This window comes from Thalia democratica, chromosome 3 (genome assembly GCF_965202585.1).
Source record: "Thalia democratica chromosome 3, ktThaDemo2.hap1.1, whole genome shotgun sequence".
Classification (NCBI taxonomy): Eukaryota; Metazoa; Chordata; class Thaliacea; order Salpida; family Salpidae; genus Thalia; species Thalia democratica.
This window is the reverse complement of record NC_139167.1, coordinates 5252674-5267699: the sequence shown is the minus strand read 5'-3', so window position 1 is coordinate 5267699 and position 15026 is coordinate 5252674. Positions and strand designations below refer to the sequence as shown.

The 15026-nt window shown below is 28.2% G+C and overlaps 1 protein-coding gene across 1 annotated transcript; it reads right to left on the bottom strand.

Annotated features, from left to right (window-relative positions):
• Nucleotides 1-2208: 2208 nt before the first annotated feature.
• Nucleotides 2209-7994, bottom strand: LOC145831690 (kelch-like protein 35). Its single transcript, XM_082939003.1, has 2 exons — nt 7784-7994; nt 2209-3635 (listed from the first exon to the last, which is right to left on the bottom strand). The coding sequence occupies exons 1-2, from the start codon at nt 7992-7994 to the stop codon at nt 2209-2211; spliced, it is 1638 nt and encodes a 545-aa protein (XP_082795129.1).
• Between the last annotated feature and the right edge of the window lie 7032 nt (nt 7995-15026).

The following is a 15026-nucleotide window of genomic DNA, read 5'->3' as shown; positions in this document are numbered from 1 at the left end:
TCATAACTTTGCAAAGGAACAAAATATTTTTTGTAATAAATTCTGAAGATCTTGAGATCAAGAAGCAACTCGAAAAACAAAAATAATCAGTTGAATGAAGTAACGAAACCAATTGAAGAACAACAAGTTGAGTTATGAATCAAACTTCAATGTCATGTGTGTTGTTAGGTATAAGTTTGGATAAGCAGCTTTGTTCTTGTAAGTATAAAATTTTTTGTAAGTAAAAATTATCAAACAGCAGAAATGAAAAGGATAACACATAAGCATTTAATGATGTTTGGTTTCAAAACAGCACTAAAAATTTGAGAAGAGTATTAACAAAAAAAAAGTAGCTTTTTTTGTAATTGGTTCTTGTATAAAAGCTTTGAGTACAAAGTACAAACCAGTTTTTATAGAATTAAAAATTTGATTAATATTTAAGATATTGTTATTTTTTTTAAAGTTTTTATTTAACTTTTTAGGTAAATTTTAGGAAAATTAAAAAATCACTAAAAACTTATTTACCTATATTTTTTGACCTAGAGATCTTAACGTTTAGGAAACTTTCCTTATATAGATTAAAGTTTCACTTTAAAAATTTTAATTTTAGAAATATCATAAAGAAATTATAAAACAAGTAAAACAGGTGGTTTTTTTTTTAATAAAAGTTTCGTTTTTTTTTAATATAATAAAATTCTGCATCAAATCTGTTTTAATATTAGTGATGGACTTTCTGTAGAGTTTTAAGAGGATTAGTTAAAAAGTTAAGAAAATGGTAGATTTTTCATAAAACGGTATTTTGCGCGTTTTTGGTTTGCGTTTTCTATTAGAAACCTATTGAGCACACCGACTTTGATCGCTTATAACTCAAATGCTACTTTTAACTTTTTTGAATTGCTGATAGCTCAGATAAAACTCTACAACATAAAATTAACTTGTAAAAATTAAGGTAGACCACCTTCACCCATCATTTTATATTTTTAATGTCTTTTCTTTAAGAAGTTAGATTATTTTAACTTACTTGTGTCCATTTTGTGATTAACTTCATGAAATACTCACAGAATAAGTTAAACGTTATTCAACAAAACCTTATTTTGTATAATTAGAATATTTAAGCTGCTACGTTTATAAGTAAATTATTTCTAGTAGAACTTTTAGCTTTGAAAACCAATCATTATAATATCACACAAATAAAATCTATAGTAGAGCGCATGGATATTGGATAGACACATAAATTTTCAAAAGTACGCCTCGACACCTAACAAAAAAATCTTAATGTGCAAAAACAAATTGTTATATGTATTTAGGAATAACTATAGACAGAAATTAAAATTCGTCTGAACGCATAGGTCATGTAAAAACATAGTTACAAAAATCATTAAGTGCATTACATAAAACGAGACATTTCAAAAACAAAAGTCATTATATACAATCTTTGATCCGTTGTCTATGATCAATATTAGATTTTGGTTGTTGTGCGGGGGAAGAGAAATTAAAAAGTTTATAAATGGTAAAAATTTTCTCATAAATAGAGCACAAAATATTTCAAAACTTATTGTATTTTACAATATACAATATGTTAATTTACAAAAAATTTTAAAATATTTTATAGTCATTTAAGTGGTGTTTTTGCTAATTTTAGTTGTTTGATTAGTTAGATGGAAGATCGATTTTTGTACTGAATTTTTGTTATGCACAATTTTACGTCATACTGTTTTTTGTTTTTTTTGTACAACTTTTGCATCTATGTTTAGTAAAATTCTTTTTGTTATAAATTGAACTGGCTGATGATCAAAGCGCTTAGCTTTACGAAACATATGTACCAGTATTTTTAAAATCGTACTTTTCCAATAGATTATTTAAAAGCCCTAAGTGGGCTCTGTAGAAAGTGTTCAAGTTTGAATAATAACCTTATTTTATATATATATATATACAAAATACAGCTTAGATTGAAACATTTTTAGAACTAAAATTATCAACACTTATTAGTTGCGTTCTAATAGTAAAATGTTAAACTTGCAAAATAGCATAGCGCACAAAACTTTAGACAAATATATTCTAAAACAGTAATAGTTACTTTTATTCAAAATAATACTTTATTTAGCAATTAAAACAAAATATTTAAAAAAACTTTAATAAACTAGGCAAGCGCAAACATGCATAGAGGCTTTCACGTCACAGACTTTGACTTGCTTACGGGCATGCGAGGGAAGTTATTGTGAAAATATTTTACTGAGTCTTCTTGCCGCCAAACGGCGCAGGAACTTCCACGACCCCGTACCTCGAGTATTCAGTTGTTACGTCACAACTCTCAACCGACCAATCGCGTGCTTCCGCGTCGTAAACCGCCTTTTTCCCGCTGCCGTCCAAGAAAACAACCACTCTGCTTCCCCAAACCGAAACGGCACACCGTGCGAGGTTAACTTCCACGGGCGGCATTTTCAGAAAAACGAACCGGTCGCAAACGTAGTCGAAGACCTCGCAGGTCGCAGGCCCGCCGCCGAACACGAACAACTTGTTTCCGATGGCCGCCAGCTGACAGTCTATTCTTTGCTCGATCATGCTCGGCATGAAAGCCCACTCGTCGGCTGCGCTGTCGTACGCTTCCACGCTCGACAAAATCCTCCTGTTTTCGGCGCCGTCCCGATCCTGAAATCCGCCGCACGCCACAACCTTGCCTCTGAAAACCGCGCTTCCCATTTGCGTCCTCGCCTCGCGCAGCCTGCCGACATCCTCCCAACCGTGCCTTTTCGCGTCGAACCTGATGCAGCGAGCCTCTGACCACACCTCAGAATCGTCAAACACCCACGCGCCAACAACGTAGATGTGGCCCATGAAGGCGCACAAGCCGAAGTAGGTTGCAATCAGGTCCAGGTCGGCAATGTCTTGCCACTCTTGACCGCCCACCGGCAACTTTTTCACCGCGACATTCTGCGCGTCATCTTCACTGCCGCCGAAAGCGTAAACGCAGCCGTCTACGCACACCGAAGCCCAGAACTCCCGGTATTGAGGAAACTCCAAATCTGCGCATTTCGTCACCGAGCCGTTTCTCCCGTCGATTCGCTGCACGGGCTGGCTCATGTGGAGCAAGCTCCTGCCGCCGACGACTACCAGGTCCAAGTCGTCGCAGCGCCTCGGCTCGATCTCCTTGTTTCGGGTTTTTCCCTTCAAGACGTCGTCGATCAGCGAGAAGCAAGTTTCGCATCTCCGAAACGCCAAAGACTCGTTTAAAAATTGATCCAGTTCGTGGTTGGAAAGCAGAGGAAGACGGACTTCCGCGAGGAGGCGCGTTGAATACTTGCGCCTCTCCGCGCCTCCGAAGCTCACCCAGCGGTCGGCGACGCGAAGCACCTCCATCTCCGACGTGACGTTCAGCTTCGTACTGGACAGAATTGCGCTCAACAGCGCGAAATCGAGGTGCAGGAAGTTTTGGCTTCCGGCAGCTGCGACGAAGAAGCGCTCCATGCAGCGCAAAGTCGCTTTTGAAAATGAGGGCATGCCGAACGTTTTCGCCACCTTGTGGTAAGTCGCCACGTTTTCGAGGCTCATTTTGTCGCTCATGCGGTCGACGACTTCTCGTTTCACGCTTTCGTCTAAAATGAAATGTTCGGGTTCGAAACGCTGAAACGTTTTGCTCCGGTCGTATCCCGTTGTTCCTGTGAAAATGTTTGAAATTAAATAAGCTGCAGTTGTACACTTTAGTTTTCAGCCAAACTTAGTCGTTGTTAAGCATGGTAAGAGTTTATCTGAATAAATATTTATTTGGCTGCTTAACAAAACAAAAAAATTACAAAAATAAGTCAGGCTGAAATAAAAAATTGAAATTATGTATAAAAAAATGCTGCAAAAATTGACTTCGTTAAAAATCCTATCGCTATTTTTTGAAACTTTTTTTTTGTAAACATACAAGAAAAAGCACCTCGGCCTAAAATAAATGCGCTTTGTTTGTGATCTTTATTTGTAAACAAATACATGCACAAAAACAAAAATATACATGCATAAATTTTTAATTTTTTGATTAAATTTTAACAACTTTTATAACAATCATAAAATTTCTAATTGAGTAATTTAGCTTAAACTATGTGTACTTTTATAAACTTTTAATTTATAAGCTGTATTTACAGAAAGAATAAATTTAACGGATAACTACAAATAGTTTTGAAAATAAAATTTTTGAAATTTGTATATAATACATATTAAGGTCTACACAAGGGTTTCTCAAAGTAGGTCATATGAACCTCTTTGAGCCAAAGAGATGTCGTGACTAGTAAAGGAGCTACAGGAGACTTTAAAGCCAAAATTTGAAACTTACATTAAATACTCTTGAGTTGTCGATGAAGAGCAAAAAATAATTTTTTTCAAAGGAGGCAAATTTAAAAGGTTTCGGAAACCGTGGTCTATATATTGATACTATAAGACTGCTTCTATATTCTGAACATATTTTGTACATATGGTTTTTAAATTAAAGGCATATTTTAATAATAAGTTATTTAAACAATAAGGTATTAAAGAGATGTGTTAGGCAAACTAGAGTAAGAACATTATACTTTTTTTTTAAGTAAACTTTAAGAAGTAACTCGCATTTTGTTTAAAAGAAACTTTTAAATAGTTGTAAGATATTCAATATTTTCACTTAATTATAACTATTTAAATAGAGGCATCAACAAAATCGGCGAAAGTCTGCAGAACAAGTCCGGACTTTCGTTTGCCGTGATACAAGCTCAAATTTAACAAAAGGGTTGATCATGCCAATTCGATCATCAGACCACAAGTTTCGGTAGACTGAGACCGGTTTCGTCCTTATTAGGACTCATCAGTCAGTCACAACCGAAAAACTTGTAGTCGTCAATCTACAAACGGTTTATCATGCTTTCGCATGAAGCAACCATTTGCTGGCAATGATTAGTGACGTCAGCATTGTCTTTGCCGTGCAACATTTAAAACATTGTCCACTAGGCAAGACATCTGGTACGCTCGTTTTAGTACAATCAACAAAATCGGCGAAAGTCTGCAGAACAAGTCCGGACTTTCGTTTGCCGTGATACAAGCTCAAATTTAACAAAAGGGTTGATCATGCCAATTCGATCATCAGACCACAAGTTTCGGTAGACTGAGACTTTAAATAGAGGCGTGCAAATTAGATATTTTATTTACGACCCGGTTTTGGTGACATAAACTTCCCACCTCTCAAGTGAATTAAAATAGTAAAAAAAAGATTTAAGTATAAAAAGTTATAAACAATCTAACATACATTTCTAGCTTAATGTCTGTATAAATACTTGAATTATATTTTTGACCCTTACAAGCATTATTTCGTCTTTTGATACTACTAGTTTTAAAGCTATCATTAACACTGTTATGTTTTTTCAACACATAAATAATTAGAAAAGTCATCGAAATAAATATTTTTATCATCGCTGTCAACTATTACTATTTCCCGAGTAAATAGTTTAACTTTGCTTACTAAACTAACAAAATAGTTTGGCTCTTATAACTTTTTAGTGGCAAAAGTGTTTGAAGACCGTTTGATAATAATATAAATTTCGTTATAAACAGTTTTACAATTGAAAATTGTATTTAGTTACTTAATTTTGTACTTTGTAAACTTTTTACGTAAGGGTAAAACGTATTTATGTGTACATTTAGTGCCATTGTGCTACACACAATGGGTGCAAATCAAATAAATGTAATTTAATTATTTAATGGTTTAAATTGAACTTTTAAACAAGAGCAGGTATTAACTTCAGCTTAATTTCAAAATAAAGTTTAAAAGCTTACGGGATTTTTGTTTTTAAACACTACGCGAGTAAACTCTTTAAGTTTAGTTTGAACTTAAATTAATCATTTTTCCTCGTTTTTGCTTACCTAAACACATCCCTTCAATAACTTTATTAATTTATTAAATGTGTTTTAAATTAGAAAATCATATTTACTAAAAATAATCATAAAACCGAAAACGTATATGGTATCATAGTAGGTAATGTTTTTAAATATAGTTTTCAAACCCAAATTTATTAGAAATTTAATTTATTTTCTCCTGTAATTGTAGATAAAAAGTAAAATGTTTGTATAATTATCTATAGTTTAAATAAAATTACAAAGTTTTCGCTCGACCAATTTTATAATTGTTATTACATATTATTAAAGGCTAATAAACCACGGAAGAAAGTTTGTATGTTTTTTTATCTGCATGTAATTACATTTGTTTACAAATAATGATCTTAAACAAAGTGCATTTCCTGCAGGCATAGACGCTTTTTATTGAATGTTTACAAAAATAAGCTCCAGAAGTTAGCAGAAGGACTTTTAATGGAGCCGGTTTTTTATTTAAGATAATTATTTTTCTTTTCAGCATGACTTATTTTTTAGTAATAGTTTTTATGAGTACTTTTAATATTGGGTAATAATTTCAATTGCAGCAATATTGTAAAACAGTACACATTACTTTGATGACGTCATTAACTTTACTTTGGGTAATTTTTAAAGCCTAAACTTTGTAAACAAAACATAATTGTTGTTTAGCCCTAGGTTAATTTACTTTGTTTGCTTTTTCTTATTAATAATAAAAATAAACCTGAATTTAGCCAATAAAATATTACTAAACATTTCCTATGTTATTAAAGTAATATATATAGTGTTTGATTAATCTGCTTTTTAGTTCACAAAAATTCACCTTTTTGTTCAAGTTAGACATTTAATTTTAAACACAGTACAAGCTATTGATTTTTTTAACTTTTTTGTTATAAATTTTGGTAGCTTCAAGTCATAAAATAAACTTCAACTATTTATAAAAAATTGATGTTAGTTTCAATTCCATTTTTAATTTAGAATAAAGCTAACAGGGTGACCATTAAACCTTGATATTTATTGGAATGTTGTAATTTTGAAAAAATCATAATACATATTAAATAAAGTTTAATAATAAGGTGTTTCTTTAAAAGAAAATAAGACTTATGTTTTAAAAGATATCAAAAGTTTAGATTTTTTTTTCTTAAAACTTTGGTAGCCAAATAGATTATTATTAATATTATTATTAATTTTTTAGTTATATAATATTAGTAGCTTTTGAATTCATATTTAAGAGAAACATTTTTGTACAGAAAATCAAATAACTTATTTTAACTGAAGTTTTTCTATTTGGTTTAAGGCCATTTGACGTAAAAAGACAAAGTGTACACTTTAATTAAATCTATTTTTAATGTTATTCTACACTTTGTGGTGTTTAAAGCTAAGCAAACAATAGATCAATAAAGTACTCCGACCATCAGTTTAATTATAACCCTTCTATATAAGTACATCGATATGTTTATAGTAACAAAAATCACTGTTTTTTGTACATGTGTCGCCAATGATTTTCAACATTAAAAATTGTTAATTATAAGTATTTTTAAGCAATCATTTGGACTCCTATGGACTTGGCCACTGTTATTTAAAGCAAACAATTTCAGAACATTTATTGGAGCCTTTCTTGCTAAGTTGCTGCAATTACACCCATAAAAAGTACAACTCGATAAAAAACTAACCATAAAAAAGTCCTACCTTCATTTTTTCAACTATTTTATAACTATTTTGTGACGTAGTCAAAATATTTGAGCATTACTTTTTGGCAAAATTGCTGTAACTATAGACATAAATGAAGAATCATATATAAAGACCTCATAAAAAATCCACCCCTTTATTTTACTTTGACTATAGCAGTACATATCAGTAATACAATTATCAGTAAGCTCGATAATATTTTTATGGAAAATATTTATAAAAATTTTAAATAAATAAAAATAGTAAGTTTTTAAAATAGCGCAACCTGCTTCGAAAACGTTGTTTAAATTTTCCGTTTTTTTCTTCGCCAAAACTTTCTCAGCACTACTCTTGCACAATTTCACAAAAGTTTTGTTTTCAGTCCTTCTAATAGCTTTACCACAGTCGAGTAAATTTCCAGTTGTTTCCACAAATGTTTTTTCAAAGTGATTGAGTTTGCATCTTTTTGCTGGTACGTCTTGGTTTTGTTTAGACATGTTATTTTTCATTGTAACTACTTTAAGACTAAAAATAAGTTTGATAAAACATGGATGAATAACTTGATTTGAAATTAAAAAAACAGCTTGGTTTACTCGATCAAGTTTGAAAAGATGTTTTCTATTAAATTAAGAATAATGAGTAAATTATAAAACTTAAATTCAATATTGCTTATATATTTCATAGTGTTTAAATTAATTCATTGCAGTTTTACAGTTGAATGGTAATTTTTAGTTCAGTTTTAGAAATTTAAGCAAGATAGAGATATCTATTACAAGTTCGCTCCGTTTTTTATTATCAGGTGAAACTATGCCGCTGAGTATAAAAGGTTCCTACCATCGGCATAATACATTAAAAAATGTGACAAAATACAAAATCAGTCTACTTTAATCGTGTGCACGACTATTCAAATTCGGACAATTGAAATTGTTAGAAAAATTTAAATGGTCACAACTAAAAAATTAATGTATATTTATCAAACATAAAAATACATATCTAGTTCCTATTAGTATCTAAAAGCTTTTTTTTTCTTTTTGTAATAAAATAATAAGATCCATTTTTATTTTTAGTAATTTTAAAACTTATTAACAAACATTTAAGGTTTTGCAAAAAATTAAAAGTGGCTTGTAGATTTTAATAAGATCTTAAACTATTTTTTATTATTTTATATTAGTGTGTGAGGTATATTAAATATTTTTTAAGAATTTTAATTGCTGGAATTTGAGTTGTCCGAATTTCATGTAACCACTTTAATCTGAAAAGTGTAAAGCGAGACTGATGTTTGATTATGAAACAGTTAAAAGAATATTTGTAATATAAGTAACTATTTTGAAGCAATTTCAGGGTTTATTTTTTTAAATTATTTAAATAATTTTATGATTTTAAAGTTTTTATAGTTCTTTCTACAATGTGCATTAGGGTGCATCTGTTAGCCCTCAAAAATAAAATTTTTATAGTTGTTTTACTTTTTATTGTATGTGGCAAATCACATTAAAAGAGAACACAAAAAATTAGTTTCCTAGCTATAAGCCTTCTAGAGCAGAACACTTTTGAAGACGTATATCTATATCAATATTTTTGAAAAGGTTTTAAACCATAAATGAAGGTTACTTAAGTATTAAATTTTATGGTTGCAATATATTTACTAATCACACTATAAACCAGGGGCGTGTTTTGACTGGTTTTCTGCTTCCTGTGAACCCCCTGAAAAAAAATAAGAAAAATGAAAAAAAAAAATTCTTAGAATTTCACTACAAACTTTGATTATTGACTTTCTTTTGTTTACTTGATAAACTTTGTATAATGAATGTTGAATTAATAACACTGAAAGATTATAAGTTTCCGTAACGAAAAATGCTCGTTTTTGCCTAGCTGAAATAGATTTAAAATAAAGTTTTAATTGTGACGTGATAGTAGGTAAAAGATTTAAAATACTATTTTCTACTGTAAATTTTTTTACTAAGATGCTCATAGTTCCTATTATAAATTGCTACTTCATGTAAATAACTTTTGATTGAGTATTATTTTTCAACTTGTAAGTACAATTTTACTTAAAAAATGTCCAATATCAATACTAAAATTTTATTTTACTTAGTGTATTGTAAATGTTAATGTTGTGTGAAGCTTTTAAACCTTGAAAATTTTTCTAAATCATCTGTAGACAACTACACCACCTAGCAATTTATTCTTTTATCATTTAAAGGTATTTTAATAATTTTATTTAAGTTATTTTTTTTGTATATCTGTTGGCCACAAAGTTGCTTCTTGATTTTTTGAAATTTTCAACTCAAAGAGATTTTTAAACCATAATTAGAATTCCTGCACCATTAGGCAAACATTTAATTATAATTTAAAGATATTTTAATCTATGTTTTTAATTTATTAATTAAAAATTTAGTTTAATTGTAATTTTCTTAAATTTTTTTTTAGTAAAATTTCAATTTTTATTTAATGTGTTTTACTTTTGTATATGTGTTGGCCACAAAGTTGATTCTTGATTTTTTGAAATTTTAAACTCAAAAGATTTCAAAACCATCATTAGAATCCCTGCAACATCAGGCAAACATTTAATTATAGTTTAAGGATATTTTAATTTAGTTGTTTAAGTCTAAATATTTTTTTTAGTGAAGTTTTAATTTTTATACTTTAAATTACTTGAAGAAATTACTTTTATTATAAAAAGATGTATAAATGTATAGAGTTAAAAGTTTAAAAGAAAAGTTTGTAAGAACTCCATCTATACTAACATTTAATTCAAAATTTGTAAGTTCATAACTTTTTTTGGTTTTTTCAGTTTTAATTTATCTAAACTTAATACAGTATAATAAATATAAAAATTTACTAATTTTCTATTACTTTCATATGTTTTTTTTTTTATTTTTAAGCAGAAAAAAGCAATTTTAACTTAGAGTTTTTCGGCGCCAACTAAACTTGCAGTGCATACCTAAATTTTGTGAATTTCCTTTGAAAAAAGTCTATACACGCCCCTGCTATAAACAACAAAAAGTAAGTTACAACATTAACCTTACTGAATGATATATAATACTATATGATAACTTAAGTAGACATAACATGAAAAAATATATGTTGTATTAAAAAAAATGCAAACATTATCAAATAAAGAACTTTGAAAATACTTTAAATGTGGACAAAACTTTTACAAAACAATAAAACCTAATAGAAATAAACTAAAAGACTGTATAATTGAATTTAAAATAACTACTTGGAACCACAATCAGATAACAAATTATAACTAATAAACACTATTTAAAAAATAACTATAGAAAAAACAATAAAACAAGAAATAAGTTTAGTTCATGAACTACATCTGGAAGGTTTTGATTCTAATATCACTGCAATCACACTGTGGCTGGTATATATCCTACATTTTAAAAATGTAAAACTGTTCCAGATCAAGCAGCTTTCTGGTTGACTGATTTTATATTATTTGATGTTCAACTAAATTGGACCGCAGTGTTCCATAATTTTTTTTTGCCGGGAGAATAACGAGAAAAATTATTTTTTATTGTCAAAAGTGCTACTTCACTAGTTCTTTAAAGTTGCAGCAGAAAAAAATTATAAAAGCATACAAAGTATTAAAAAAACCTTAAAGCTAATTAAATAGGAACCTTTTAAGTAGACGGTAATGAGGAAACAAAATGTTTTCAAAAAATTTTTTAAATCTTTCTCATGTAAAAAAAAATAAAACTAAAAATTAACTCATTTGGTGAATATTTAAATGGTGTGTAGCTTGTTCTCATTTGGAATGGTGTTTATTTTGTTTTCATGAATGGTGTGTAACCTAAATATTTTACTAATGGTATGTATCTTAGTTTTATCAATAGTTGTACTATTTAACTGTTTGTTGAAAAATTGGTTGTTCTACTACAAAAGGCAGTTTAACATTTCAACAATGTATCTTTATAAAAATACCAAAAAACACATTTACTAAAACTAAACTCAAAAATACCAATTACTTATATAAATCTAATGCAAATACACAAAAAAAAAAAAAATATCTGATTTATCCTAAAATTTAAAAGAATTTTAATTATCTTGACTTATCCTGAGTATACTAAGTGTGTTTAAACCCTTTACTGCAGTTTACATGAACTAACTAACTGGGAATAAACTAACTTGTTTTTTAATGAAGCCATTTTTGTTTGTATATTTTCATAGGTCCTTTTTCAAAAAACCGTTATTACCTCAACTCTTTGACATTTTTATAAGTCAGTTTTGAGCCATTTTGTTCAATTAGACATTCAACAAAATAAAATGCACTTGCACTGCACACAAGGAGTTGCAACTCTTTACTTAACAAAAATTAAACTTTATATAAATTCTAAGAGAAGATAAGTTTCAAATAAAGTAGTCTTTTTTAGTTTGCTCTTTTAGTTTGCTTCTACTACAATAAACCAATGAAATAACAAGCTTTGGTTGTTAATAGAAATTAGCTTATTTTTAAACAACTGTAATAAGAAACTTGAATAAAATTGTACAAAATAAAGTTAACTTAAAAAAAAGACCACCCCTTGTTTAACTTATTAAATCATGATATAGAGAAGAGTTTTTAAATGTGTTCTGCTCTAACAGGCTTACAGCTAGGAAGATAATTATTTTCTGTGCTGTCTATTTCTGTGATTTACCAATACGAACAAAAAAACTTTGCAAAATTTGCAGGTCAGGGCAATAGATGTACCCTATTTAGATACTTAATTTATTTTTATTTTTGAAACCCTTTTGATATTATATTTAATCTTATCTTCGTGTATTCTATCAACAGATTTATTTTTGCATTATTTTTCTAACTTATAGTACATAATAATTTAAAAACTATCTTTTAATGAATTAGCTTAAATTTAATAAATTTTATGCATTTGTAATTCCATTGCGCTAAAATTTGTTTTCTAAAAGCAAGTTAGTCTGCTTTAAAATTTTAATATTAAGGTATACTGTTTAATATCGGAATAGTAAATCATTGTAACGCGCTTTAAATTTAATCTGAGTTTTTCAGCCTAATTGTAATTTATTTATATAAATGTAACTTATTTTGTATTTAAATACCCTTTACTTCACTTTCGACATCATAGCTTTTTAGCATCTATGTCAAATTTTTATTTTCTAAGTTTATTGTTTTATATTTAATTACTTATTAATGTAATTAACTTAGCTCTTAGAGTTTAAATCGAGGTTTACTAAATAAACCTTTTTTTTTAATTTCAAAAAGATTACTTTTATTTTTACGTATTTAAAAAATATCTTATGTAATTTTTAAGTGTTCTAATTTTACTTGTAAAAGTTCTATGTAAAGTTTGCTGTAAAAGTCATTATAGTTTTAAAGAACAATTTACTAACTTTAAAAATATTTTAATCTTCAAATTTAGAATCTCTACACAAAACATGCTTTTCCGAAGTCTTTTTTATGATATCGTTATAGTAGTTCATTATAGTTTCCTATTTTTGATATCGTTAAAAGAAAACAAACTATTAATTTTTCACTCAATCTGGTTTATGAAATGAAAACTTTTATTTAAATTTATATCAAAATAAAAAATTAAAAAATAGTATTTATGATAAAAAACATGTTTTGTTTTACTGCTTGCTAACTTCCATTAATTCAAGAAAAAAACTTATAAAAGTTTTTTTTGTAGCAAATCGTAAAATAATGACTTTGCAGTGTTAAAACAGAAAAAAAAGTTTACTAACTATAATTACATTGTTAATTAAACGACAAAAAACAATTTGCTCAGAATATTTGGTTTTACGACTTATTGTACAAAAAAGCCTTTCAGGTATCGAGTCGAGTTGTACACGGTTTTAATATAGTTCTATTCATCGTCTCGTCAAGACAAGAACCACAAAAAAATACTTCGCAATTGAAACTAGTTTAGGTTAAATTAGTCTATTTTTTGAGTTTTACAAATGAAAAAATCTTTAAAATTAAGGCTTTAGCTTTTAATAAAGCTTTACTTGGTTAATTTTTGGAAATTAAAAAAACAAATTAAACGTCTAATCTGAGTTGCCAAAGTTTTAGATTATGCTTGTCTAACGGTTAAGAATGCTAATTACGTCACTCTATATTTAAGAAATTTGCGATTATTCAAAGCTTTTCTGCTATATAGAAATAATACTTAAAATAATTTAATTTTGTCTACAACATTTTAGCCAAATGATAGAAGGCTTCTAAGTCTATGAGCTAAAATAAATTTTACAAAGCAGAGTTGTACCTTGGGGAAGTTTTACTACTACACAATACAATCTAAAAATTCAAAATAAATTCTTAAAAATTTTTGATAAATGTTTAAATATACTGTTTTTATGAAAAGATTTTGCTATAAAATAAATAAAAATATTAAGTATAATAAGAATTTATTAACATTAACTTGACATAAAAACTAAAAAAATAAAAAATTGTATTAATTTTATACTTTTACCTGTAATTTCTTATATATAATTTTCTACCTAAAAAAAAAAAATATATATATAAAAAATATAATAAATTATAACAAAATGAACTATCTTAAATCTAACAAAAAGATAACAGTTAAAATAAATTAACATTAAGTATAACTGGTTTCAATGATTTATAACAATTACTTTTTCATTACAAAGGCATCCATAAAAATAAAAGACCCATCACAATCTAATGCCCATATAACATGAATCAAATTTCAAAACAAAACAACACATACAAGCAGAAGTACTCTAGATCTACTCCTTGTAGTTATTTGACAAAAATTTTTATAATGAAATTTAAAACAACATTTTTTAAGTGTTTAAAATATTTAGGGACACTAGACCAATACTTGGAATCCAAATACATAAAGCAGTTCAGGCCAAATCTTGTTCTAGGTCTTCCAGTTATTTAATTCATTTTATTTGAAAACTTTGTGTTTGTATTTGCTCTACATCAAACCCTGTATAGTATTGTGCAATAACTTACAGACTTGCAATTTATACACATCAAATAATTTTAGCACACCAATTTTTTTTAAACAGAAGGTTTTTTGTGGTCAAGGCAGGCACACAGCAAACATACCTGAATACTCTTTTTTTGCATGCAAATAGTTGGTTTTAAGTAACAGTCTGCAACAGATAAACAATATTTGATGTGTCAATAAAATAAACTTTAATATACCATTTTAAGTGTAATTTTGTCCAAACGTAGCCTCAATTTTGACATAACATAACAACTCCTAGAAAATTTTGATTTCAGAGAACTTAAATGTTTCTTCCAATTCAGCTTATCATCCAAAAATTACACCGAAGTATTTTATACTATCACTCTGCCCAATAAGAAAACCATTAATCTTAACACTAAATTCGCAATTTTTAAAAGTTTTATTGAAAAGCAAAAAATTTGTTTATGTAAAATTAATAAAAAGTTTATTAGCACATAACCATTTATCAACTTTAACCGATTCCTTAATAATTTCAGTTAAATTCTCAGGTCCACTGTTTTGGTATCTAAAGCAGGCATCAAACAACCTCATATTTATCTCAGTAGAGGAAAAAATATCATCATAAAAAAC

What these genes read in the sequence shown, in the direction of transcription:
- LOC145831690 (XM_082939003.1), bottom strand. Translation starts at nt 7,994, where the DNA reads ATGTCTAAACAAAACCAAGACGTACCAGCAAAAAGATGCAAACTCAAT. An exon ending in AAACAACGTTTTCGAAGCAG is followed by an intron (nt 3,636 to 7,783) that starts GTTGCGCTATTT and finishes ACATTTTCACAG; the next exon opens with GAACAACGGGATACGACCGG.